The 24,737-nt window shown below is 37.0% G+C and overlaps 1 protein-coding gene across 1 annotated transcript in view; it reads right to left on the bottom strand.

Annotated features, from left to right (window-relative positions):
- The window catches only part of LRP1B (LDL receptor related protein 1B), an 875,307-nt gene that overhangs the window by 397,511 nt on the left and 453,059 nt on the right, over positions 1-24,737 (bottom strand). Inside the window, exons 27-30 of the mRNA XM_030580310.1 lie at positions 23,155-23,382; positions 17,824-17,998; positions 17,149-17,243; positions 3,436-3,585 (exon numbers count right to left, since the gene is read on the bottom strand). Of these exons, the coding sequence (XP_030436170.1) occupies positions 3,436-3,585; positions 17,149-17,243; positions 17,824-17,998; positions 23,155-23,382 (648 nt within the window). The remainder of the gene's footprint in view (positions 1-3,435; positions 3,586-17,148; positions 17,244-17,823; positions 17,999-23,154; positions 23,383-24,737) is intronic.

The following is a 24,737-nucleotide window of genomic DNA, read 5'->3' as shown; positions in this document are numbered from 1 at the left end:
AAATCTAGCCATTAGCTGACTCCTCGCATAAAATAGCCTGTTGGAGATGACAAGAAAAGGGTGATGTGGAGCTTCTTCAATCTGTCCTGCTGAAGCTGTGGAAAAATAATTTAAAAAAATAAGTGGAGTAGAGGGTCTGGATTCCGAGTCTTCTGAATCCTGGGTGAGTTATCTAACCATTAGGCTACAGTGGCTTACTTGGCCCAGAGAACTTTTACTGCCAAATTTTAGGCACTGAGCAATTTTAAGCGCCTATGGAGTTCAAGGAGCAGTTGATCAGGGGCTTTGAGAATCCCAATGGGTCCTGATTCTGTGCCTAAAGTGGCAGTTAAGCTGCCTGAGTTCATTTGTGAGTCTATCCCTTAAGAGTATTCCATTGATAATAAATGGGATATAGGCTCCTAAGTATCTAAATCCCTTTTGAAAATGAGACTAATGGCTTGTCTTCATTACGAAGCTAAATCAGCACTACAGCAATCAATGCAGCAACATCGCTTTAGCGGGTCTGGTCAATGAGAGAGTGCTCTCCCATCAACTTCAGAACTCCACCTCAATGAGAGGAGGAAGCTATGTTGATGGGAGAGTGTCCCCAGTCGACATAGTGTGGTGCAGACACCACTTTATGTGTTACGTTATCTTAAGTTATGTCATTTACGTAATTTAACTAGCATAACTTAGATCAACTTACAGAATTAGTGTAGACAAGGCATAGTCTCCTAAAGCAGATGTTGCAACACTGAACGCAGTAGTGCCTCAATATCCTTAAAATTCTGGGCCAAATACCATAATTTGGGCTTTAAAAAAAATCTGGACACTCAGAGAAAAGAGTTAACTAACTGAGAAAATGTATTAATGTAAAAAATATTTTATTTTGGAAAGATGCATATATAAGAATTAATGTTACCATGTGATACTTGCTGCTATATATATGAAATTTATTAAAATAAATATGTAGCAGCAAGTATCACATGGTAACATGAACTAACTGCACTCTATTAATTCTTAAAATAAGAAGAACATGAAACAGTTGTGTTCTGATAATAAAAAACAAACCCTTGAATCTGAAAGCATTGACTCTCTTGTTCTCAATACTGGTAACAATTACTGAAAGTCTCAACTGCTGACTTCAGGCAAATATAAAATCTAGGAGGACATCACAGTGAAAATATGAACAAATATCCTTATTCCCATCATAAAATACCTCCTGTAGTTCTCTAAAGGAAAGACAATATATGTAATTCCATTAGCATTGATTTATACAAAAGATCTCCGTTATAAACAAGTCAGTAAAATTATACATAAAACAACTTTTTAAGATGACTTAAAATACACAAAGATCTTTTTTTCTTCAGCTGATTTGCACGGCACACAAATTTTAATATGTAAATATTATTCAGATGTTGAACCTATTTTATCAAATTGCCAGTGGAAACATATTAATACTGTGATGTATTTATGCTGTGACAAAAACTCTGAAATTCAGCTGATACATCATTTATTATTCAATATTAGTAATTAAATGCAACTATGAAACCACCTATTTTATATGTATGTATAAACATAAACAAAAAAAAATCCACACTGAACATATGATCAACTATTTAAATCAACTGAACAAAATTAGAACAATTTTTACACAGATAGATATTTGGAGGACTCTGATATCTCTATACATACCAACATAAATCATAGCTAAAACCAATAATAATGATTTATATGAACTCAACTGGAGACAGAGGGGTGCATACAGGGAGAATTTTTTAAATCTTTCAAAAGCCTTCCAGTGGGCTATTTGCTATTCTGGGGTGCATTGTGTTCTCTCTCTGTTTTTTTCAAGTAAAAAAATTCAAAACATCTGTTTTGTTCTGAAACAGAAAGGGAAAAAAAAAAGAAGTCTTGTTTTTCCCCCCAGGGCAGGAAAATCATTCTAGTCATCAGGAGAGTCCACCTTAGTCATCAGTATTCTAGTGTCACCTCCAAGCTCCCTTGATTTTTTCAGTTTTCAGCTTTTCTAGTTAGATGTCCTGCTTCTGTTAAATATCTTTACATTTTAAATTCCTAAGATTATATAAGATTTACATAACTGGACCTTAAGTTCAACCTGGGGGGCTCATGGAGAAGGGTAATGAGGCCATGACCATAAAAGGGACTTAGTTTGCCCCTGGGGGAGGACAGGAGAAGTCTCTGTCTTCCCTGGAGCAAAGGGATAATGCCTGCCTCTAGCCTCCACGCAGGAACTGCAGAGAGGATTGAAGTCTCCTTGCACACTCCTCACTGCTATACATAGATCAGTGGCAATAAGGCTCACAGGTTTTATTGTCACCATTTCACACTGAGAACTCATTTCTAATTTGCTGCCCATTGTCAATCCAAGCTCTTGTGCAATTGTCACAGTATTGCTTTATGAACTTCTCTCCCATTTAAAAATATCCACATTTTGAATAGACATCTCCCACAGGTATTCCATGTTTTAGCTTGAACTGAATCATACATAGCTATTTCTGAGCACATTTCTAACCTTCCTAGACATTTTCTTTTAGACTTTACATTTTTTTGCAGTACTCCCCTCCCAGGCAAAAGAGAAAATGTTTATATCTACTGGAGGAGGAAAATGTGTTAGAGCAAGAGAAACAACTCTTAAATCCTTATTTCCCCTATTCAGAGTCCACCATGCAGTAAGAACCAACAGACAGGGCGAAAAAAAACAAAACCCAAAACAAACGTATGCAATACATATTCGTTTGTTTTGCTGGATTTTTTTTAAGAACAACAAATTTTAACAGTAAGATAAGTAGTATAATATTTATAAGCTTGTTGGGAAGCACTGTGCAGAAGAAAAAGACATGGAGACAAGCTCCTAAGCAGCTTTATCTGTTAGGGAGAGAGGAAGGAATTGTTATTAGGGGCAGGGCTATTTAGACCCTCAGCCTCCTCTCTTCTCCACAGTACTTTTTCACACCACTCAAAAGGATTCTATTAGTGGCTACCTTGGCATGTGACTCCCTGCAGACATATTTATTAAGGTAAACACGACAATTTTTTTTATCCTTAAGCCTAAAGTAAGTGGTAGTTTAAAATCTTCTTTATTTTATTTTTATCTTCGCATTAGGTGTTGGGTTTTTTTGGGGGGAAACCAAAGGATAGCAGTATAAATTTGGAATGTAGATGTGAAATAATACTATTTGAATAAAATAAAAACAATATAAAGCTTTAAAATGTATATAGAATGTTGAATAATTTAGAAATATATATGTTTAGAGTAAGAGACCTTAAATTCAGACTTCAATAAACTCTGATACCACTTAGCTAAAATTTACATATATATATATATATGCGCTAGTACAGCAGTAACTTTTCCAAGCATTTCACACATCATAATTAATTTGTAGCCAATCAATATATAAAGAATAAGAAATATAGTACCCCAGCACTTACCCATGATGGTTAAAGCTGTGGCTTTTGTTAATTCTTCTTTCATTGACTCTATTATTTCTAAATCACTACCATCCAGGTTGCATCTATTTATGGTTCCATTTCCTGAACTGATCCAATAAAGCTTGTTCTCCAGATAATCTATCGATAGACCTGTAATTAATTTATACATTTAAAACATACTTGTGGCGTCTTAACATGTAATCTTCATTCAGTGTTAGGCTATTTTTTTCAAAGAAAAGCAAATTCAAAGATTTTGAGCCAATAACAAAGAGATCTAAATGTAAAATGCTCTTGTTTTAATATACGTTACAATAGTAAAGATGAAAGCACAATAAAATAGACAATTTACAGTGAAAAGTAGCTTGCTTTTTGAGATAGATTTAATTCTATTCAAATTTCCCCCTCACAAACATAAATTAATCCATGACTGACTGACAGAAGGCCATTTTGTGGCAGTGAACAACTAGCTGGATGATCTCAGGTCCTAGGAGAGGTCATTAACTACCAATAAATGCCCCAATAAACAGCTCTGAGCACTTAGTACAACTGAAACTGAGCAATAAATAGTATTTGGGAATGTTTAGTTTAACAATGGATTGCTTGGAAATGCCCAAAAATACAAAATAGGGAAAACACTGTAATCATTTATGTATTCAAAACTGGAAGAGAAATTACATTTTTTAGGGCTGTTGATTAATCGCAGTTAACTCATGCGATTAACTAAAAAAATTAATTGCAATTAACCACAGTTTTAATCACCTTGTTAAACAACAGAATACCAATTGAAATGTATTAAATATTTTGGATTTTTTTTTCATTTTCGTATATATTGAATTCTGTGGTGTAATTGAAATCAAAGTGTATATTATTTTGTATTACAAATATTTGCACTGGAAAAAATAATAAACAAAAGAAATAGTATTTTTCACTTCATCTCATTCAAGGACTGTAGTGCAATTTCTTGGTCCTAAAAGTGCAACTTACAAATGTAGATTTTCTTTTTAATTACATAATTGCACTCCATAACAAAACAATGTAAAACTTCAGAACTACTTCTTGTTCAACCAATCCCTAAGACAAATATGTTTGTTTGCATTTACCAGAGATAATGCTGCCCTCTTCTTATTTACAATGTCACCAGAAAGTGAGAACAGGCATGTGGCATGGCACTTTTGTCGCTGGCACTGCAAGGTATTTACGTGCCAGATATGCTAAATATTCATATGCCCTTTCATCTTTCGGCCACCACTCCAGAGGATATGCTTCCATGCTGATGATGCTCATTAAAAAAATAATGTGTTAACTAAATTTGTGACTGAACTCCTTAGGGGGTGAGAATTGTCTCTGCTCTGTTTTACCCACATTCTGCCATATATTTCCTGTTATAGCAGTCTTGGATGATGACCCAGCACGCTATTCACTTAAAGAACATTTTCCCTTCAGATTTCAGAAAATGCAAAGACGGTACCACTGTGAGATTTCTAAGGATATATACAGCACTTGACCCAAGCTTTAAGAATTTGAAGTGACTTCTAAAATCTGAGAGGGACAAGGTGTGGAGCATGCTTTCAGTAATCTTAAAAGAGCAACACTACAAGGTGGAAACAACAGAATCCAAATCATCAAAAAAGATAATCAACCTTCTGCTGGTGGCATATGACTCAGTTAATGAAAATGAACATGCGTCGTTCCACAATGCATTGGATTGTTATATAGCAGAAACCCGTCATCAGCATGGACATATATCCCCTGGAATGGTTATTAAAGCATGAAGAGACATATGAACCTTTAGTGCATCTGGCACGTAAATATCTTGTGATGATAGCTACAACAGTGCCATGAGAACACCTATTCTCACTTTCAGGTGATATTGTAAACAAGAAGTGGGCAGCATTATCTCCTGCAAATGTAAACAAACTTGTTTGAGTGATTGGCTGCACAAGAAGTAGGACTGAGTGGACTTGCAGGTCTAAAATTTTACGTTGTTTTAGTTTCGAATGCAGTTTTTTGTAAATAATTGTACATTTGTAAGTTCAACTTTCATGATAAAGAGATTGCACTACAATACTTGTAGTAGGTGAATTGAAAAATACTATTTCTTTTATTTTTACACACTGCAAATACTTGTAATAAAAAATAAATATAAAGTAAGCACTGTACCCTTTGTACTGTGTTGTAATTGAAATCAATATATTTGACAATGTAGAAAACATCCCAATTTTTTAAAATAAATGATATTCTATTATTATTTTTACCAGTGCGATTAATCATGTGATTAATCACAATTATTTTTTTAATTGCTCGACAGCCCTATTTTTTCCCCATGTACATATGATATTATATTTACAATGCTGGAGACCCTTAAAAGACTAGAACTGTAACCAACAAGAAAGCAATGTTAACCAGAATTAGACAGTCAAGACAAGATGTACAGAAACACTTGCAAAATGTTATATTGAACAGATGAAGGAAATAAAATGCTTGCCAGACCTAATCATATCATAGAAAGAGAGAAATAAAATATGGCAAAGTGAAAAATATGAGATGATAGTCAAGGAGAAGACTGTTTCCAATCTTATAATAATTGCAGCACATCTCCGTGATAGATAGCTGACTTAAAACAAAGAGCAGAGCAACTGTGAAAATCATTCCCTGGGTCTTTGATGCATTTTGATGTGAAAATATATGCTAAAAAGTTGGTGAACAGAACAGGAATCGAAGGGTACTGTTTGATAAAGAGACCAACAATATGATGGCAGGGATGAGGAGTAGGACACCCTACAGGTAGCAGAAATAAGATGGTCCTGCAACAGCAGTTTCTATTGACTCTCAGAAAGTTAGTTTTCAGTATAATCAAATGGAAATATGAGTAGGTTCTGGTGATGTTTGTCTCCCAGGACAAACTAATTTTATTGATATGTACATTATCTGACGTTCTCAGTGTGGTTGTGGAAATTAATGCTAATCATCCTGTGAGACCGTTCCTTGCTTGAGGACTAGACAGAGGTGCACTATGGGTCAGATTCTCTGGCCTGCTCCACTTCTGTTGCACCCACAGCGAGAGTCAGCATAACCAGTTCTTATACCTCTCTCCTCACTGCCTCCAGCACTTAGTGTGACAAAGGGAAGTGGCCAGAGCTCAATGTGCTCCAAGTCTTCTCAGTTAAGGGACTCACCCTGAAGTTCAGTGCTGAACTGAAACATTGGATCAGAGTGTCATGAGTGGCTCCTGAAAGTTCCACCTTCTAGAATGCAACCAGCAGAAGCACCTTCTGTCTTTTGGCCATCAAATCACAGCTACAAAATTTATAGCTATACCTGGAATACATAGTCTCCAAATTGACAATAAGGCTCCTAAAGTAGCCAACCATGCAGATCATGTCTCCCCGTTCCCACAATACTTGAACCCACCTCTAACAGTACCACTAGTTTCTGAATTAATAAATTTACTAATTGTTTACCTGGAAAATTTAAGACTTAGCATATAAAACTGACTTCATAATTTTCTTCAGTTTAGTTACAATCAAGGCTTGCACTGACAAAATAATCCAAATGCCAACAGACTGCTATCCATTTACTATAGCTCAAGAACTGTTGTTGTATACGGTTGCACTCCTACATCATGCCTTCCAAATGGTATAAGACACTTAATACATGTAGAAAATGTATCTGAAGGAAAAATATGCTAGTAATATCTGTTTATGTTATCAACGGTGTGGCCTTAATTTCTCAAGTCACAAATTTATAATTGGACTGTTAATTTGCAATGAACTCTTTCCTGTGAGGGGCGTGTGCGCGCGCGCGCAGGTCAGGGTGGCATCTGAAAACTCCACATTACTAACTGAAAGTAAATGAAATAATATCTAAACAATGTAACATTCTAAAAGTCCACAGAACTTCCCCATTTTGGTTCATTTTCCAAATAAATCCTCAGTATAGGAAGACACGCATTATCCTGACTTTTATCCTGATACGTTTTTGAGAAAATGCAGACCTGATATATGATAATGCAACAATGTGGTAACCCTTACACAGGAATGAATATGAAATGTATTAGGAATATTACATAAGCAATGTATATTTTTAATGTACTCTTTTTGAAATGCAAAATCCCAACTACCACTTTTTTCCAATACCTTCAAATACAGTATAAGTTAAGGAAAATAGAACGTGTGTGATGGAAACCTAATAAAACAAAATAAATCACATGAAAATTTAAAGAACAAGGGAAAGAAGGCCAGGTGTTTTGATTGGATTATATCTTAGTTCTATATAAAAATGTATATTCTGACAGCTTCAGAATACAGTATAAATAGCTGCAATATAAATATTCAGGAGCCCAGAGGAAAAACAAGAAAAAAGTTTGGGTGAGATTACTGAAACCTCATAATAAGATGGTAAAGTACAGAACAATTCAATGAGTTTATTTCACACCCAAAATATAGCAACAGGCACATACCCCTATTGGCAGTATAATAGGGCACAAAGAGATCCACTTCCATAAACTACAAATATGTTCTCATATTTTGTTTACTGAGATACAAAAAAACACTAAAAGTGGGTCAAGTATCCTCACAGATCTTCTACTTGGTTACTATGCTAGCAAACCAGCAAATTATGATTATATGGAAGCCAGCATAGAAATTACAAGAAGTCCAGTGGCACCTTAAAGACTAACAGATTTATTTGAGCATAAGCTTTTATAGGTAAAAAAAAAAAACACTGCTTCAGATGCATGGAGTGAAAATTACAGATGCAGACATTATATGACACATGAAGAGAGGGAGTTACCTCACAAGTGGACAACCAGTGTTGACAGGACCAATTTGATCAGGGTGGATGTAGTCCACTCCCAACAATAGATGAGGAGGTGTCAATTCCAGGAGAGGCAAAGCTGCTTTTGTAATGAGCCAGGCAATCCCAGTCCCTATTCAAGCCCAAATTAATGGTGTTAAATTTGCAAATTAATTTTAGTTCAGCAGTTTCTCTTTGAAGTCTGTTTCTGAAGTTTTTTTGTTGAAGTATAGCTACTTTTAAATCTGTTATAGAAGGACCAGGAAGATTGAAGTGTTCTCCTACTGGCTTTTGTATGTTACCATTCCTGATGTCCAATTTGTGTCCATTTATTCTTTTATGTAGGGACTGTCCGGTTTGGCCAATGTACATGTCAGAGGTGCATTGCTGGCACATGATGGCACATATAACATATAACATGCAAGTGAATGAGCCCGATGGTGTGGCTGATGTGGTTGGGTCCTCCGATGGAGTCACTAGAGTAGATATGGGGACAGAGTAGGTAACGAGGTTTGCTACAGGGATTAGTTCCTGGGTTAGTGTTTCTGTGGTGTGGTGTAGCAACTCCCTTCTCTTCATGTGTCATTATATAATGCCTGTATCTGTAATTTTCACTCCATGCATCTGAAGAAGTGTTTTTTTACCCATGAAAGCTTATGCTCAAATAAATCTGTTAGTCTTTAAGGTGCCACCAGACTCCTTGTTGTTTTTGTGGATACAGACTAACCAGGCTACCCCCGATACTTGACAGCATAGAAATTATAAGTGACACTGATCTCTTCCATGAAACAGAAGGTTTGCAGACTACTACTGTCGCTTCAAGGACCCTCTAACTAGCCAACTTAGATATTTATACTATACTCATTACCATGTATCAGAGTGTCTAACTCATAGCTATTCTCTCCCCCCATAGCTAAAACTGCCAAAGCCAAAGAGTAAGAAGATACCCTGAAGGTACTAAAAATGGCACCATAGAAGAAAGATGATGCCAGACCAAGCCTAGATCTTGGACAAAGCCTCTGTCAGTCAGAAATTTGCTGAGTTTCTGCAGATGACAGCTCCTGAAGAATCTTCAGGAACACAGACTTGGGTCTATAGAGAAAGCCCTGAAAATTGAAATATCCTTTTGGTAAACCCTCTAATGTTCTGCTTAAGGGATTTGGAGTGGTAGTTCTCCTACTCATGTCAATTATTAGTTTCCCCATGAAAGTCTCCTGTCAAAAATGCATAGCTAGAGACTTCAGCTGCCTGTCAGAGGCCATTTTCTACCATGGAGCTACTCCAAAACCAATATATACGTCATGTGGGGTGCTCAGAAAGACCGTTGAAGGGCAGGAACAGAACCCAGATCACAAGTCCCAATCTAGAGCCTTTACCACAAGACCAACTATCCTCTCATAGCCTTCTTTCTCCAGCACTCCTGCTTTCCTAAGAAAGCATTTAGTCACAGCTTCTTTCACAGTTCAGCCAGAACCTGCAACATTTCACTATAAGAGTGTGAAATGGTATTGTGATCACCTCCTGACAGCATAAGAGTCAGTGACACCTCTCTGACAATATTTCCTTGGCTCATGTGGTTTTAGTCCTGTGTCGTATGTTATCTCTTCAGAAATTGTGTCTTCCTGTGCCCATGGAAGGAGTTTAGTGTATTGTAGGAACATGTCAGGTCCCTGCTGATTCTCTTACATCTTCTGTTGATGAAAGGGCTGCATACTATGTCAACACTAAACAGTTATGTTGAATTGTATCCATCTCTCCTTCTTTCAGAAGATTCAGAGAGAAGGTTAAGGTGATTGTATAATTATGTGAAGTGCCACATGATTCCTATTCTATCATCCCTCCTGTTCAATGCCTGCATGAAACTACTAGGGGAATATAAGAAGATAATTTGGTGTGTCATGTTATAAGTATGCTAATGACTCTCAGTTGTTCTCCATTTCTTTAGATCAAGACAGAACAGTGCTTCGACTTGCACAATCTACCAGAGATCACATATTGGATGATCCCCCTGATGTTGTGATTCAACTGATATAAAGACAGAGGTAATTGTGATGAGTTGCGGGAGATAAGAGTTAATTTCAGCTTCTTTGATAGAGGGATTTGCTTTAGTTTTACTACCAACATTCATAATCTGGGGACCTAATGGTTCCTTGGGTGCTTCTGAGTGTTCATAGTGGCCAGTATCCCCATCCCACCCGCTTTCAGTTTTGCTTTTTCTTTCTCCATTTTTCTTCTTCAGTAGAATTGGTATTTGTATTATTTGTAATATTTTCTACATCTGCCACTCTCAATCTATGTTTATCAATTTTCTTCAATATTTCCCTTAATAAGTCTAATTGATGTCAGAGTGGCTGACCCGTCTTTTTATCTATAACCATTAAGCTCCAAAGAGTGCGTAGTTGAATGTTTAAATGTAGACTTCAGATCTTCAGTGCTAGAATGTGAGAAATGGTCAGGGTCTGAATCTGATGCACAGTTCTGTCTCACATGGACAGGTCTACAGTGCAGTAGAAGTCCCGTAGTGTGCATACACAGCCCACAAAGTGCATAGGTCTGACAGAGGAGTGAGTGCTAGATGATTGCTAGAGAGAGTGCAGATTCAGCACATTTCTCAGGTAACATTTGTTCCAGCTGCAAATTAAAACTGTTGTCCTCAGCAGAATAACCCAAGGAGAAAGGGAAGTAAATGCTCCCTGCTCTTCTTTGGGGTTGAATTCCCCCTCTCTGGTATGGCTGTACCCACAAATAAATACAAAACTTGAGTTTTTACAATGACACTCCCCTCACACACACTTCATGTGTGGTGTACCACAAAACTCTCTCAAAGGAAAATGCTTTCATTTGGAAAGGAGAATATTTTGTATTTCTGCATGTGTGAATTATCCCTATTAAGAAGGACCCTCTTTGGCAATCTTTACAGCAATTTTCTTAGGTAAGATGATTCTGGAGAGCTAGTAAACAGGAAATAACGGAGAACATTTGTTATCTAATTTAAAAGCAATTTTATGTATGAAAACCAACCATATGGATCAATTTAATTATGCCTCCATTCTGGTGAAATATTGTTTGGAAGAATGTTCGTCATTCCTCCACCAATCTGCACTTCCATGCAACTTGAACCCACCACCCATTAGGCAATACATTCAAGGAGTTTTTTGTAAATACTCTTCCCTTCCCGCTCCCTCCCCCAATGGTAATCCATTCATACATGAGTTTATCATTCTCTGGACATTCTGTTCTCTTAACATTCTAATGATGACCTTAATGGTTGTATCCATAAACAACTGATTGAAATTAAAATTAGAATAAATTAATAATTACAGCAGGTGGCAAAATTGGAGATGGGAGTTCTATACTGGCTAACAGGCTGACAAATACAAGTTTGATTTTAATATACTTGGAGATATATTTGCCTACTGTGAATTTTGATTTAAATATGAAAATAGCTCCAATTTAGTGAATTAAAATCCAAGTGTAACAGCCTTGACTACTAACTACAACTGAAACTGAGCAATAAATAGTAATTGGGAATGTTTAGTTTAACAATGGATTGCTTGGAATGCTGCTTTCCACTTAAAGAAACAAAGTTATTCAGCCAAAACTGCCTGAAGGCTTCAATTACTCACTCTGAAGCAGTACAAACTCATAAAATGCAAGTTAACTGTTCTGATAAGATCATGATGAACTTCTATTTCCAGAATGTTGCACACACAGATTAGAAGACAAGCCAACAACATAGGCCAGTCTATTACTGAGTCTTCTTTTCACCAAATAAAAATAAGTCCAGTGAATCTGCCACATAAAATATGTTCAAATAGTAACAGAAAGAATCAGACAAAACAAAAGAATATTTCTGAGCATTGCTGCAATTCAGAGTTCCAGTCAGGATGTTACAAAGGCTTTTCTCCGGCTTAACAAAAGTTTCAGAACTCTTGTAAGAAAGCCCGGTTTTGGAAAATAATTTTAAACTTAATTCTCATTATAATTGCCCAATGACTACTAGCCAGGAGGGGAAGGGATGGTGTCCCTAGCCTCCGTTTGCCAGAAGCTGGGAATGGGCGACAAGGAATGGATCACCTAATGATTACCTGTTCTGTTCATTTCCTCTGGGGTACCTGGCATTGGCCACTATTGGAAGACAGGATACTGGGCTAGATGGACCCTAGGTCTGACCCAATATGGCCATTCTTATGTTCCTTATGCTAATTCTTTACTTCTTGGAACAAGTCATTCTAGAGCACTGTAATGGGGCCCATCATCCATGGTATACGCCACAGTGATCCCATGCAGTGCTGCAATTAAATTTCTGCCTGAGTTTCCTCTTCTGGGTGTTCAGTAAATCCAATAAGGCTTATGCATACTGAATAGTTTCCCTTCAGGCAAAGAATTACATGAATAGATCTCCACTCCAGCATCCTTGCTGAATTAACCATAGTCTATTAACCCCACTTATGTCCAGGTCTCGTACAAGCGAGGCCTCATTGACCCAGAACCCTCTTCTGGAGTCAAGGCTTCTGTTGTTAGCTAGGAAAGGGTCTCTCCTCTTGAGTCATGGTCCCCACAGGGGTCAAACAGTGAAGACACTTCCTCAGAACAGCACATAATTCCTTTGACCTGGGGCTCACATGCTACCTAGTGAAGTCCTTTCATGGTTTTGCTGAGGGTTAGCATTCATAGCGCTTCCTTTTCAAAGCCTCCCCCACCTAGGATCATTCTTCCTTCCCTTCCTTCCTGGTGAGCTCCCTGACAAGTCCTCTCTTTGGAAACTTTGTCTTTCTGTATTCTGGAAACTGTTCCTCTGCTCAGGAAGCTCTTTTCTCTAGAAGATCCCACTCGGACTAGATTCCTAGCTAGCTTGCCTGCAGCATTCTTTTCCCAGGTACCTTCTCTCTGTGTTCTCTCCTGCCTGAGGCCACATCACCTATTATAAGTCCCAGCTGTTCCTTAACTAATTAACTACTGCCCAGCTACACAGGCAATCAGTTATTCCCAGGTGGATCTGAGTTGGTTCATTTTCTTTAGCAGAGTTTGTCACCAGCAGACTGACAGCATGACTGCCAGCTAACCTGTAACAAGCACACAAGAGAATACTAGCTAGTACTAAGTAATACTCAGGAGTTGGTTCAAGAAGTAACTATAGTTGAGCCAGTGAATAATAGTGAACCTAAATAATTAAGCTCAACATCCTAGAGAGAGAAAAATGCAAAATAACTAGCGTAGTAAGATGAACTTTTGAAAGAGGGATTTTTTTTTAAATGAGGATGCTAGACAAAGATTCTGAAGTCAAAAATAAAGAAATTGTAATTTTCTGCTTGGTTCCACCCTCATTTCCACAAAGGAATTACTTGAATGTGTGACAAGTTTCATCCCCAACTCAGCTATATTATTCTGCTCAGCCACTCCTCTTCTTACTGTCAATTTACAGTTGCTCTGTTGAGGCTCTTCCTCTCTCTAGTTGTATAAGCTTGGCTTCCTTTGCTCCACTCCCATTCAGCTAAAAGCATCGGTTCTCTCTTGCAATTTAAAATGCTGAGGCACCTGACACCAGTCAGCCCACTCCCAACATTCCATATTGTCTTTGTCCAGTTAACATGAAACCTGAAACTTTTACTCAGCTGAAACTCCTGAGAAACAGAACTTTCCAAAGTTTATTTAAATCCATTTCTATTTGAAGTGCATATGCACGGATTGTATACTTATAGACTCATAGACTCTAGGACTACTTTTCTATGAAGTATTAAATAACTCAGATTGCTTCACAACACAATATTTAAAAACGTCACAAGGAACTTCACAACTCTTTAAAAATACAAGGAAATTGCATTTTATGTTGATTTTTTTGTATTTTTTTTCTCATTTACCAAGACCTATGCTGTCCTTGTGTTCTCTCTTCACAACCATCTCCTGATTTGCAAGAAACATTTCACTATTGTAAAAAGTACATTATCAGGAATATAACAGCAAACCCTATATTAAAGTTGCCAAACACTTTCTACCTTAAAAAAGTTCTTGAGATCTCTTTTTACTCAGAAATTTTCTAGGGGGACAACTCCTAGGATTGGAGGGGTGCCTTTTTCTGGCCCTGTAAAAATCCACAAGATTTGGCAGTTCTAAGATGGTTAAAATCACCATTTTGCTCCTGTGACTTTGGTAGTACAGCTTGTTTTTGGTAGCATGCCTCAAACCTTCCATATTCTATAACACTGCACACATGCTTTGCCATTTTGCTTCAGCATTTGATACAGAAATGCATGGCAACATTAATTCTCACATTTACCAACGTTCCGGTACATGTCTCCACAACCTTATTCTTCCAATATTTGTATATAATTTTTATTTTAAGTTATGTTTCCCTCTTTTGCTATACCTTGTTTTCCTGCTGTGATGGTTTTATACTAACACATCCAATTATAGTTTAATCACTAGCACAATCCTACATGTCCATTGATAACACAGAGAGTTAATTTATTCATTCTAGATGAATCTGTTAAGTATCTATTATTGTTAGATTACTAACAGTAATAACGCTCCAAATATTTTTAAGAAAAAGTTTCCCACAATAGCTCACCCAGGACCTTATTATTTAACTAAGCACTGACATCAGTAGTGGTTCTCAAACAGGAGTATGCATATCACTGGAGGTACCAGAGATTTTGCAGGGGGTACAACTGCTTATCTAGCTATTTGTTCAGTTTTACAACAGGCTACATAAAAAGCACTAGCGAAGTCATTACTAACTAAAATTTCATACAGACAATGACATGTTTACACAGTTCTATATACTATACACTGAAATATAAGTACAACATTTCTTTTCCAGTTGATTTATTTTACAATTATATGGTGAAAATGAGAAAATAAGTAATTTTTCAGTAACAGTGTGCTGTGACACTTTTGTAATGTTTTGTCTGATTTTGTAAGCAAGCAGTTATTAAGTGAGGTGTAACTCAGGGATAATGCAAGGATTTGTAGTCTGGAAAAGTTGAGAGCCACTGGTCTACAGGATGACTATCAGAAATTATGCAGATAATACTATGCCATTAAATGTTCTTAACTGTTCCTCAACTAAGGTTATTTCACTACTGAATGCAAATGTGAAAATTCTCAAAAAAAAAGTTAAAAAAAATCAAACCAGTTAAAAAAGATAATTATCCTAAATAGTTCAATTTAAGCCAAAGTTGTCAGATTGATGGTTGAGAGATGGTGACTGATTTTGATCAATGCAGAGTAAATCTTTGTAAGATTGGGGCTGAAGCAGTGGCAATACTGCTATACATCCAGCAATGGAGTATACCACTTTTCTTTCACCTGCACATGCAGTTTAGCTTGCTTTTCACCTTAGTTAATACAAACTGCCTTTCTGCATGTCTTCTCAAGAAGAGCATGACTCCATGATCATATTCACAGTCAATGTAAAGTGTTCTGAACAATTCAGATAAGCACTGAAGAAACTGCTTTAGTCTACATTTAGTGCACCTTTATAAGGTTGTAATCAAGCAGTGTTCTTGCATATTTATTCCCTTTCTATATTTTATCATTTTATCTACCATAGAGATTTAGCTCTTGAACTTACCTTTTCATCTCTAAGTGCATAATTTATCTCTGTGTCACATGACTCATGTGACACTATACCAGTGTGTGGGAAAAGGCTTGTTGAATATTTTCCATAGGAGGTTTATTCTCTGGATTGTGCAGTAATATTTATTCCAGAATTTGCCAATAAAGTGCCTGTACTGAATTATCTCTAATTCATATTCTTAAAATGTAAAAGGTGTCAAAAGAGAAATACCAGACATTGATTTTCAGAATGAAAAGCACTTTGCATTTGCTTTAATGCCAATTTAATTATTTCGGTAATTTTTTCTCTTGCTTACTTTGCATATTCATGCTTAGTAAATATGATATCATAAAACAATATGTGATAAAAACTCTTTAATTATGTTCAAAAAGACAAAATGAATAATGGGATATTTAAACACCCAGAAGAAATGAAATACCAGAAAGAAAACAGAATGACCACCATCACAAAAGATAGGAATAAAACATGTTAGCAGATAATTTTGTCAAGAAGAGTCATAATGTTAATAGTTTCTCACATACTATATCCTAGCTAATATATCAACGACATTAAAAATAAATGTTAACATATTACATCAGTGGCACACATTAAGCAATATTAATGTTTAGTAAAAAGCAGTTATAGGTAGTACATTTACTTCTATTCCTATTTCTGTCCTTTACTATGAACTAAAATTTAAAGGGCCAAATTTTCTTTCATCAGAAAGATGGGATTCTGAGCAGAGTCTGTGGGCCACTTCCCTCCCACTTCACACAGCAGCAGCAAAGCAGCTCTACTATGGAACACCACCTCTTCAGGGGCAACAAATTGGAGGAATTCATGAAGTCACATATCCAACACCTTTACTTCTGCAATGGGTGCAGACAACCCTCTGGAGATATGTTCCAGACTGAGCATTGAGGGGTTGTGAGCCAAAAGTTTGAGTTCTCCATATCTTTCCTTCCTACACCCACAAAAGAAACACACTCATTATACTATATTCAAAGACTATATCCCAGGATCTTTGTTGGGTCAAAGAATATGCCTCTAGGACAATTTCAACTTCAGCCTATATACCATCAATTGCAGACCTTTCTGCAAGTTCATCAAGTAATAACAAATCTACTCTAACTCCCATTGACTCCAATGGGCAGTGGACTCTGTCCAAATGCCTTTAAAGGATAAAATAAAATAATGATAATTAAATGTATATTACATATTCTAAATATATATTTGTTTCTTAATATCTTCTATATTACTGATATAAACTACATGAAACACAGCACTTTAAATATCACATCAAATAATTTAAATATTAAAACAACTTTAAATAAAAAAGAATAGCATAAAACAATATTTACCAACTGGGTCTTTTTGATTCTGAAAGAGTATTTTGTTGTTACTGCCATCCATGTTTGCCATATTAATTGTGTTCCCATCAGTCCAGTAAAGCTTCCTTAACAAGAAACAAGACTGACTGAAAATTTGGTTTTATATACGCCATGTTCTAAATGTGTCAGTTTTGAAAAGATGATCAAATGAATAGTACATACAATGTTGTTACAATATGAATGGGTGTACTACCTAGTTCATAATACGGTTTGTTATAAATGTCTTCTGTATTCAGTGCAAGAAATTCTGTATAAAAGTTCTGAAGCACATGCATTTGGGACAAATAAAGTCGAAATCAGCAAGTCTAGCACCTATAATTATGATTTTTCCCTAAGTTTATACAAATGGTTGGTTGTGCGCGTGCACATGCACACACACACACACACACACTCTTTTATTTTCCCTTGCTGACCTGAAATTATATAAGGCATGTTAATGAAATGTCAGAAATAACTGTAATAAGATCTATTTGTATTATTAAGACTGGGAAAATGAGTTGTCAAATCCAAGATATTTAATATTTTTTTGTAGTAGTCCTAAAAATGAAAGCAAGTACTGAAAAGCCACCATGCCTAGTGACAAATACAAGGAATCTTTCTATATGTTTTATGAAATCCCGCCAGTTAAGAATAATCATACTTTACCCCCAGACAGGGTGAACTGCAAGACACTGGGGTTTATCGATTCCATGGATGATTGAGGTTTTCAAAGAACCATCTAAATGTGCTACATTAATCTGAGTTTCATCAAACTCCGAACTAATCCAGTACAAATTTCGTGACACCCAGTCCACTGCAAGGCCTCTAATACTCTGAATATCTGCAAAACATGAAAGAGCAAATTAAAAGTGAATATAGGTTGTTCATTTGGTTTCCTTTCCAAATAAATTATTTTCTGTTTTAGGGAAAAATAATTTATATTTTAATTTGTTAGCAAAATTGTTCAAGATTGCAATCTCATTCACTTATCAACCACTGTTAAAGCATGAATAATTGTTAATGTTCTGCTGAGCCAGATGAAAGCCTACAGCAACAATTAACATTGAAATTGCACTAAACAGTCGATAATTCTCAGCAAACACTGAGGAATGAAAAATAGACATCAATCGTATTGTCCAAGGATAATAACCAAATATAAACTGTATAAGTGGTAGTGCATTTTCCAATTTAGGGGGAAAGCATTATTTGTTTGTTTTTAATACCTCTGCAATAGATGTGCTGTTTAAAAAGCATCAATTTGACAAACATGATTTGGAACAAATCACCCTCCCTTAACAGGTTCAGAGATTAATTTCTATTTTTAAAGTAAATGTATACAAAATCAATCATGATGTGTGATGAAATCTCATGCTCAATCTGAGGGGGATGATGGTTCATAGGCGGGCTCTTAAAAGACCTCCTCAAACAATGAGCCTGTCATAAACAGATAGCTAAGGGTTAATGTCTCTTTCACCTGGAAAGAAGTAATTTGAACCACCTGACCAGAGGACCAATCAGGAAACAGGATTTTTTTTAACTCTGGGTGGAGGGAATTGTGTGTCTGTTTTTTGTTTGTTTGCCTGTATGCTCTCTCAGATGAGGAGTGATTTCTATTTCCTGCTTTCTAATCTTCTGTTTCCCAGTTGTAAGTACAAAAAGATCAGATAGGATTTATATGTTTTTTTTGTATTTACATGAATATAGTTGCTGGAGTGTTTTAAATTGTATTCTGTTTGAATAAGGCTGTTTATTCAATATTCTTTTAAGCAATTGACCCTGTATTTGTTACCTTAATACAGAGAGACCATTTTTATGTATTTTTCTTTCTTTTTATATAAAGCTTTCTTTTTAAGACCTGTTGGAGTTTTTCTTTAGTGGGAAATTCCAGGGAATTGAGTCTGTACTCACCAGGGAATTGGTGGGAGGAAGAAGTCAGAGGGAACTCTGTGTGTGTTAGATTTACTAGCTTGATTTTGCATGTATATAGTGCTGGTAATGACTCTCAATGGGAGTGCTATTGTCACAAAAGACCTGTTTGTCACAGCTTAATGGTTCCTTGCTTACTATGCAAGCCAAAAACTGCCAGAGAGAGCAGAAAAAAAAATACTCTCTGGTTCCCTTTTAAAACCAAACTGTTTCTCTCTGCTAAAAAGCCCCTAGCAGAGAAAAGAAAAATATAATATTCCTACTGGCTTCTGGATTCTATCTATCTCACCGCTACCACCATGTCATAACCATTTTGGGGCACTCTCATTTTTTGGGTGGTGGCAGCAGTACCAGGTCCAAGCTGGTAACTAAGCTTGGAGGTTTTCATGCTAACCCCCATATTTTGGACGCTAAGGTCCAAATCTGGGACTAGGTTATAACAGAGCCCAACTGCACTGACTGATTACATTGGAGTCCAGCACGAGTCCAGAAGTGCTGTTTCTCCCTACTTTCTTAGCATCAAGGCCCTGGCACCAAAGATACAGATTCAGCATCACTGGTCAGCACCTGAGCCAAAGAAAGCACTAAGGAAGACTCCAAACCTGAGGGCTCCATGGCAACAGTAATGTAGGAAGATAGATACAGCATTGCCATTGTTGTAGTACCTAATTCCAGAACTGGACTCCAACTAGGATCTGGAAAAAGGCTCTGGTCTCTGTAATGAAGGCTTCAACTTGCTCCCTCTGTGGGACTTAGAAGCCAAGGGTGGCATATTATGTACAGAACAAAGGCCTTGAACCTGGATCATATCCAAAGTTCTTACAGCCTCCTTCCTGAGACAAGCCAGCACCAAAGTCTACTCTTCTTTACAGGTTCAGCCATAAAAGTCCAGTAAACCAAGCACCAAACTGGGAATGACTATGTCAAGTTAGATGAGACACTATGAACATCAAATTCAGGAATACTATAGAGGCAAGACATACACTTCTAGAATCCATATGTTTCAAAGTCTTACTTGGCCATGATGCCAGAGCTATCATTATCAATCTAAAAACTACTATTGAAAAACACCCAACCAACCAACCAAACACACACACACACACACACACTCACACACACACACCCTAAATCAATGAATATACATAAAAACATATATTAGAGAAATCTGATCAAAGATCAGAGTCTAGGGGCAGCACAGTTCTGTCCACATCTGACTGAGAAAGAGATGGGACTAAGGCAAGTGGAACCACAAGGCACTCTTATCACCTTGTTCCAAATGTTTGAAGCTACTCACACGGCCCAATATCAGAGCTTTCCAGTAAGCTCTGAAACTCTGCAGTATGAAGCCTCTTTGCCCACAAGTGGGAATACGAAGAAAATATTTTGAAGTAAAACTGGTTCTTGGTCTTTCTCCAAGATATTGTCAAGCTGAGATTGCTAAACTAGCTATATTGCATGGAAATATTTCAGAAACTTGGAAACTTTTGCTCCTTTTGGGAATGGGGCTTAGAACCCATTGGTCTCTGAGGAAGTTGAACACAATGGCTGTCCCTGCTAAGTACCCTTGAACTGAATCCTTGTGCTGTCAGCCTTTTTGCTTTATCTGTGACATCACAGAGCATATGCAGCTGATTTTGAGCCATGTTCTGGCATTATAGATTTTGCTAGTTTTTTAATTCAAGTTCAAATTGCATCTGGTCTATAAAGGAAAGGTAATTTGCAATATGAACTGTGGCCACTGCAGAAGTAGATAGATATAAAGAGAAAGATAATGCATTACTCATCAAATTCATTGACAAATTTTGCATTTTTTTTAAATTAAATAGTTTATACAACAACTCAATTTTTTCTGGCATTCAGCCACTTCAGCTGATAAACTCTTTTTTCCTAGAAGAATTCCAGCACTTCAGTTTAGGTCCAAAATACAAACTGAAAGTCTGTGTGGTTTTTGATCTGGCCACTGTTGACTCCATCACTGGATTCATGAAGACAGTGGGAAACACACAACATTCTCCCCAAAATACATATATCAGCCAACTTAGAAACATTCAAAATTAAATGAAAATGCTGACACTTCTTCACCAGCTGATCTAGAAAAGAATACAAGTACACTGCCGGCATATTGAAAAGGAGAGAATAGTCTCGCTACTTGTCAAAATTTGACTTGGGACTGTCTGGAGAGGGGCTAAAGAAAATCCTTCAGTATTACTTATTTGATCATAAAAATAAGAAAAGGTACAACCCTCCACAGAAGAGCTATTTTCCTTGTACTGTTCTTGTTTGAATTTTGTCTCTGAGGAGTCAACCATCACTTCAGTTTCTGAATAGATACATATTCCTCCAGAAAGTGCTCATTAGACTGGCCCTCCTGATTTCAAACAGGTGGTTTAGAAAGTTGTGTTCATACAGAGGAGAGAAGACCTGCTGCTGGAGATGAGACCTGCTGCTCCCAGTACAGGAATTGACACTGGTTGCACCAAATGGCCAATGAAGCCAAAAAATGGAGTAACATCAGTACTGGTGAATTCTGGTGCTGAGTATGTGAAGACAGCAGAGTTCAGATCCCAGAGCTAATGCAGTCTCTGCATTCACAGTGCAGAGCACTGCAAAACAGCATGGTGCCATCTACTTATGTGCTATCAAATCTGAAAGTATTTCACTTGCTGCCTCCTGGAATGTACAAACTTTGTGTAATGCAAACAGGAATCAAATGCTGAGACTTTGGTGACTGGAACTACTCAAGGCAAGCAGAGTGCCTTCTTGGGGGGCCAATAACTCACTTTGGTAGGGAAAAAAAGAAAAGAAAAAAAGTCACCCTTCAGTACTAGAATGATGGCACACAAGGATGGAGAGCACTGATACCTCAACTCAGCTCAGAACATACCTACATTTTTCTGAGGAGAATTATTTGCAGGCTGGCAGGGGAACAATCAGTCTAGGCTTTCCCTCAACCTGCACCAGCGTGATTGATGTGAAAATGCTTGGTGCTCCTCACTGAAGATCAACTTTTGTGAAGCACAGCGAGCCCAGTAAGCATTAGGAATATCACTATTTCTAAAGAAGGATATTGGTGTTTCCACAGAAGGATGAGGAGTACAACTGAGGATGCACTATGCACCTAGCCAGTCATGATTCTTTTCTGGGTAAATGACTTAGTAGTTGTTCATGTACACACATACATCATCTAAGTAAAATTGCCTTTTTATCAGTTTCCTTTGTCTACTGTGATAAGAAGAGCTAGCCAATTATGAAAATAGAGAAAAAAACAATTCAGCATTGAAGCATCAATCAGCCAGAAAACTAACACAGGCCAAGTGTAATGGAAGGAAACAGGATTGAAAGGTTGCACTCCTCAACAATGATATATTGGCTATGGTCAAGCACGATAAAGAGCCTCACCAATACCAATCAGTTGAAGCTTGGACACAGTGGAAGAAAGCAACAGGTATGTTAATAATGGTAATATTACAAACATTCTAAAGCCAATACAGAGTACAATTCTTGAAGGTGTAAACTATGCAGGCATCATCACAAAGTTTCTGCCACTTTGTATTTGAAATTCGGGTTGTGGTTGGCAAAATATATCTGAGTGGCGACAAGTAGGCAAGCACAATTGTCCAGAGGGAACTCATCTTTTCTTCCAAAGTCAGTGTAACTGACCATGAAAGAGAGCATAAAAATACATTAAATGTAAAGCTATTTTCAGTACACTATTTTTTTTTCCTGCTTTTTGTTTTTAATTTTCTCCTTTCTAACCTTTCTAGGAAGGCAGCATTTCTTCTGTTAGATAAAACAAATTTAAATTTTTAATAAATATTAGATATCCCAGCTAAATCTTAATTATATTCCGAAGCATATATGTTTTATGCCTCTATAAAGATGAAATCAATGTCTTACTACATTAGTATTGGTCTATTAATAAACAATATTATTCTGCACCAATTTTCTGTAATCCATTTAACTTACAAATCAAAAGAAATGTGGACAAATTTATGTATTCTACAGTTAGTACACATGCATATTTATTATAATGAATGACTACTACTTTTAAATAAACATTATGTTGTTCACCTCTTGAGATAACTGTTTCCAATCCAGTCCCATTAATAAAAGCACGCTTGATGGTTTGCGTTTTTACATCAGTCCAGTACAAGCGTTCCTCTGCTGCATCAAAATCTATGACAGTGACATCATCAATGTCAGGGACAGTGAAGGCAGTGATGAAGTTGAAGTATGGATTCTCTATAGCCACACCTCTTATTTCTGACCGTCTTGCATAAAGAAGAAATTTCTTCATTTCTGTATGAAAAAAGGAAAATATTTTGTTCCTTAATGAAAACTGACTGGATTCAAAGTTATCCCCTAAATATTATTTTCCAAATTTTAAGCAAAGTTTGTATCAATGATGTAAGAACAATGTTTTGTATGAAAATCTGCTGATATAATGTGTAGCAAGCTACTACAGAGAAGTAAAGTGTATTAATTTACACATACTTAAAACCTTTTCCTAATCGATTATATCAATGTAGCCTTGCAGGATTCCAAAGAAAGAATAGACTGGAAGTAGTATTTTAAAACTATTAGCACCCTGAGGCCAAGTCTACAGTACAAACTTACATCAGTATTACTATGTCACTCAGGAGTACGAAAACATCTAAATAATGCAGTTATACCAGCCTAATCCCAGTGTAGACAGCACTATATCGATGAGAGGACTTCATAGAATATCAGAGTTGGAAGGGACCTCAGGAGGTCATCTAGTCAAGCCCTCTACTCAAAGCAGGACCAATCCCCAACTAAATCATTCCAGCCAGGGCTTTGCCAAGCCTGACCTTAAAAATCTTTAAGGAAGGAGATTCTACCACCTCCCTAGGTAACTCATTCCAATGCTTCACCACCCTCCTAGTGAAAAAGTTTTTCTTAATATCCAACCTAAACCTCCCCAACTACAACTTACTTAAGACCATTACTCCTTGTTCTGTTATCTGCTACCACTGAGAACAGTCTAGATCCATCCTCTTTGGAACCCCCTTTCAGATAGTTGAAAGCAGCTATCAAATCCTCCCTCAACAATCCCAGTTCCTTCAGCCTCTCCTCATAAGTCATGTGTTTCAGCCCCCTAATCATTTTTGTTGCCGTCCGCTGGACTCTTTCCAATTTTTACACATACTTCTTGTAGTGTGGGATCCCAAACTGGACACAGTATTCCAGATGAGGCCTCACAAAGGCCGAATAGAGGGGAATGATCACGTACCTTGATCTGCTGACAATGCCCCTACTTATACAGCCCAAAATGCTGTTGGCCTTCTTGGCAAAAAGGGCACACTGCTGAGACATATCCACCTTCTCATCCACTGTAACCTTGAGGTCCTTTTCTGCAGAACTGCTGCCTACCCGTTCGGTCCCTAGTCTATAGCAGTGCATGGGATTCTTCCTTCCTAAGTACAAGACTCCGCACTTGTCCTTGTTAAACCTCATCAGATTTCTTTTGGCCCAATCCTCCAATTTGTCTAGGTCCCTCTGCATCCTATCCCCACCCTCCAGCGTATCTACCACTCCTCCCAGTTTAGTGTCATCTGAAAACTTGCTGAGGGTGCAGTACACGCCATCCTCCAGATCATTAATGAAGATATTGAACAAAATCAACCTCAGGA

This window comes from Gopherus evgoodei, chromosome 11 (assembly GCF_007399415.2).
Source record: "Gopherus evgoodei ecotype Sinaloan lineage chromosome 11, rGopEvg1_v1.p, whole genome shotgun sequence".
Taxonomy (NCBI): Eukaryota; Metazoa; Chordata; order Testudines; family Testudinidae; genus Gopherus; species Gopherus evgoodei.
The sequence above is the reverse complement of the archived record's forward strand: the minus strand, read 5'-3'. Positions and strand labels throughout refer to the sequence as shown.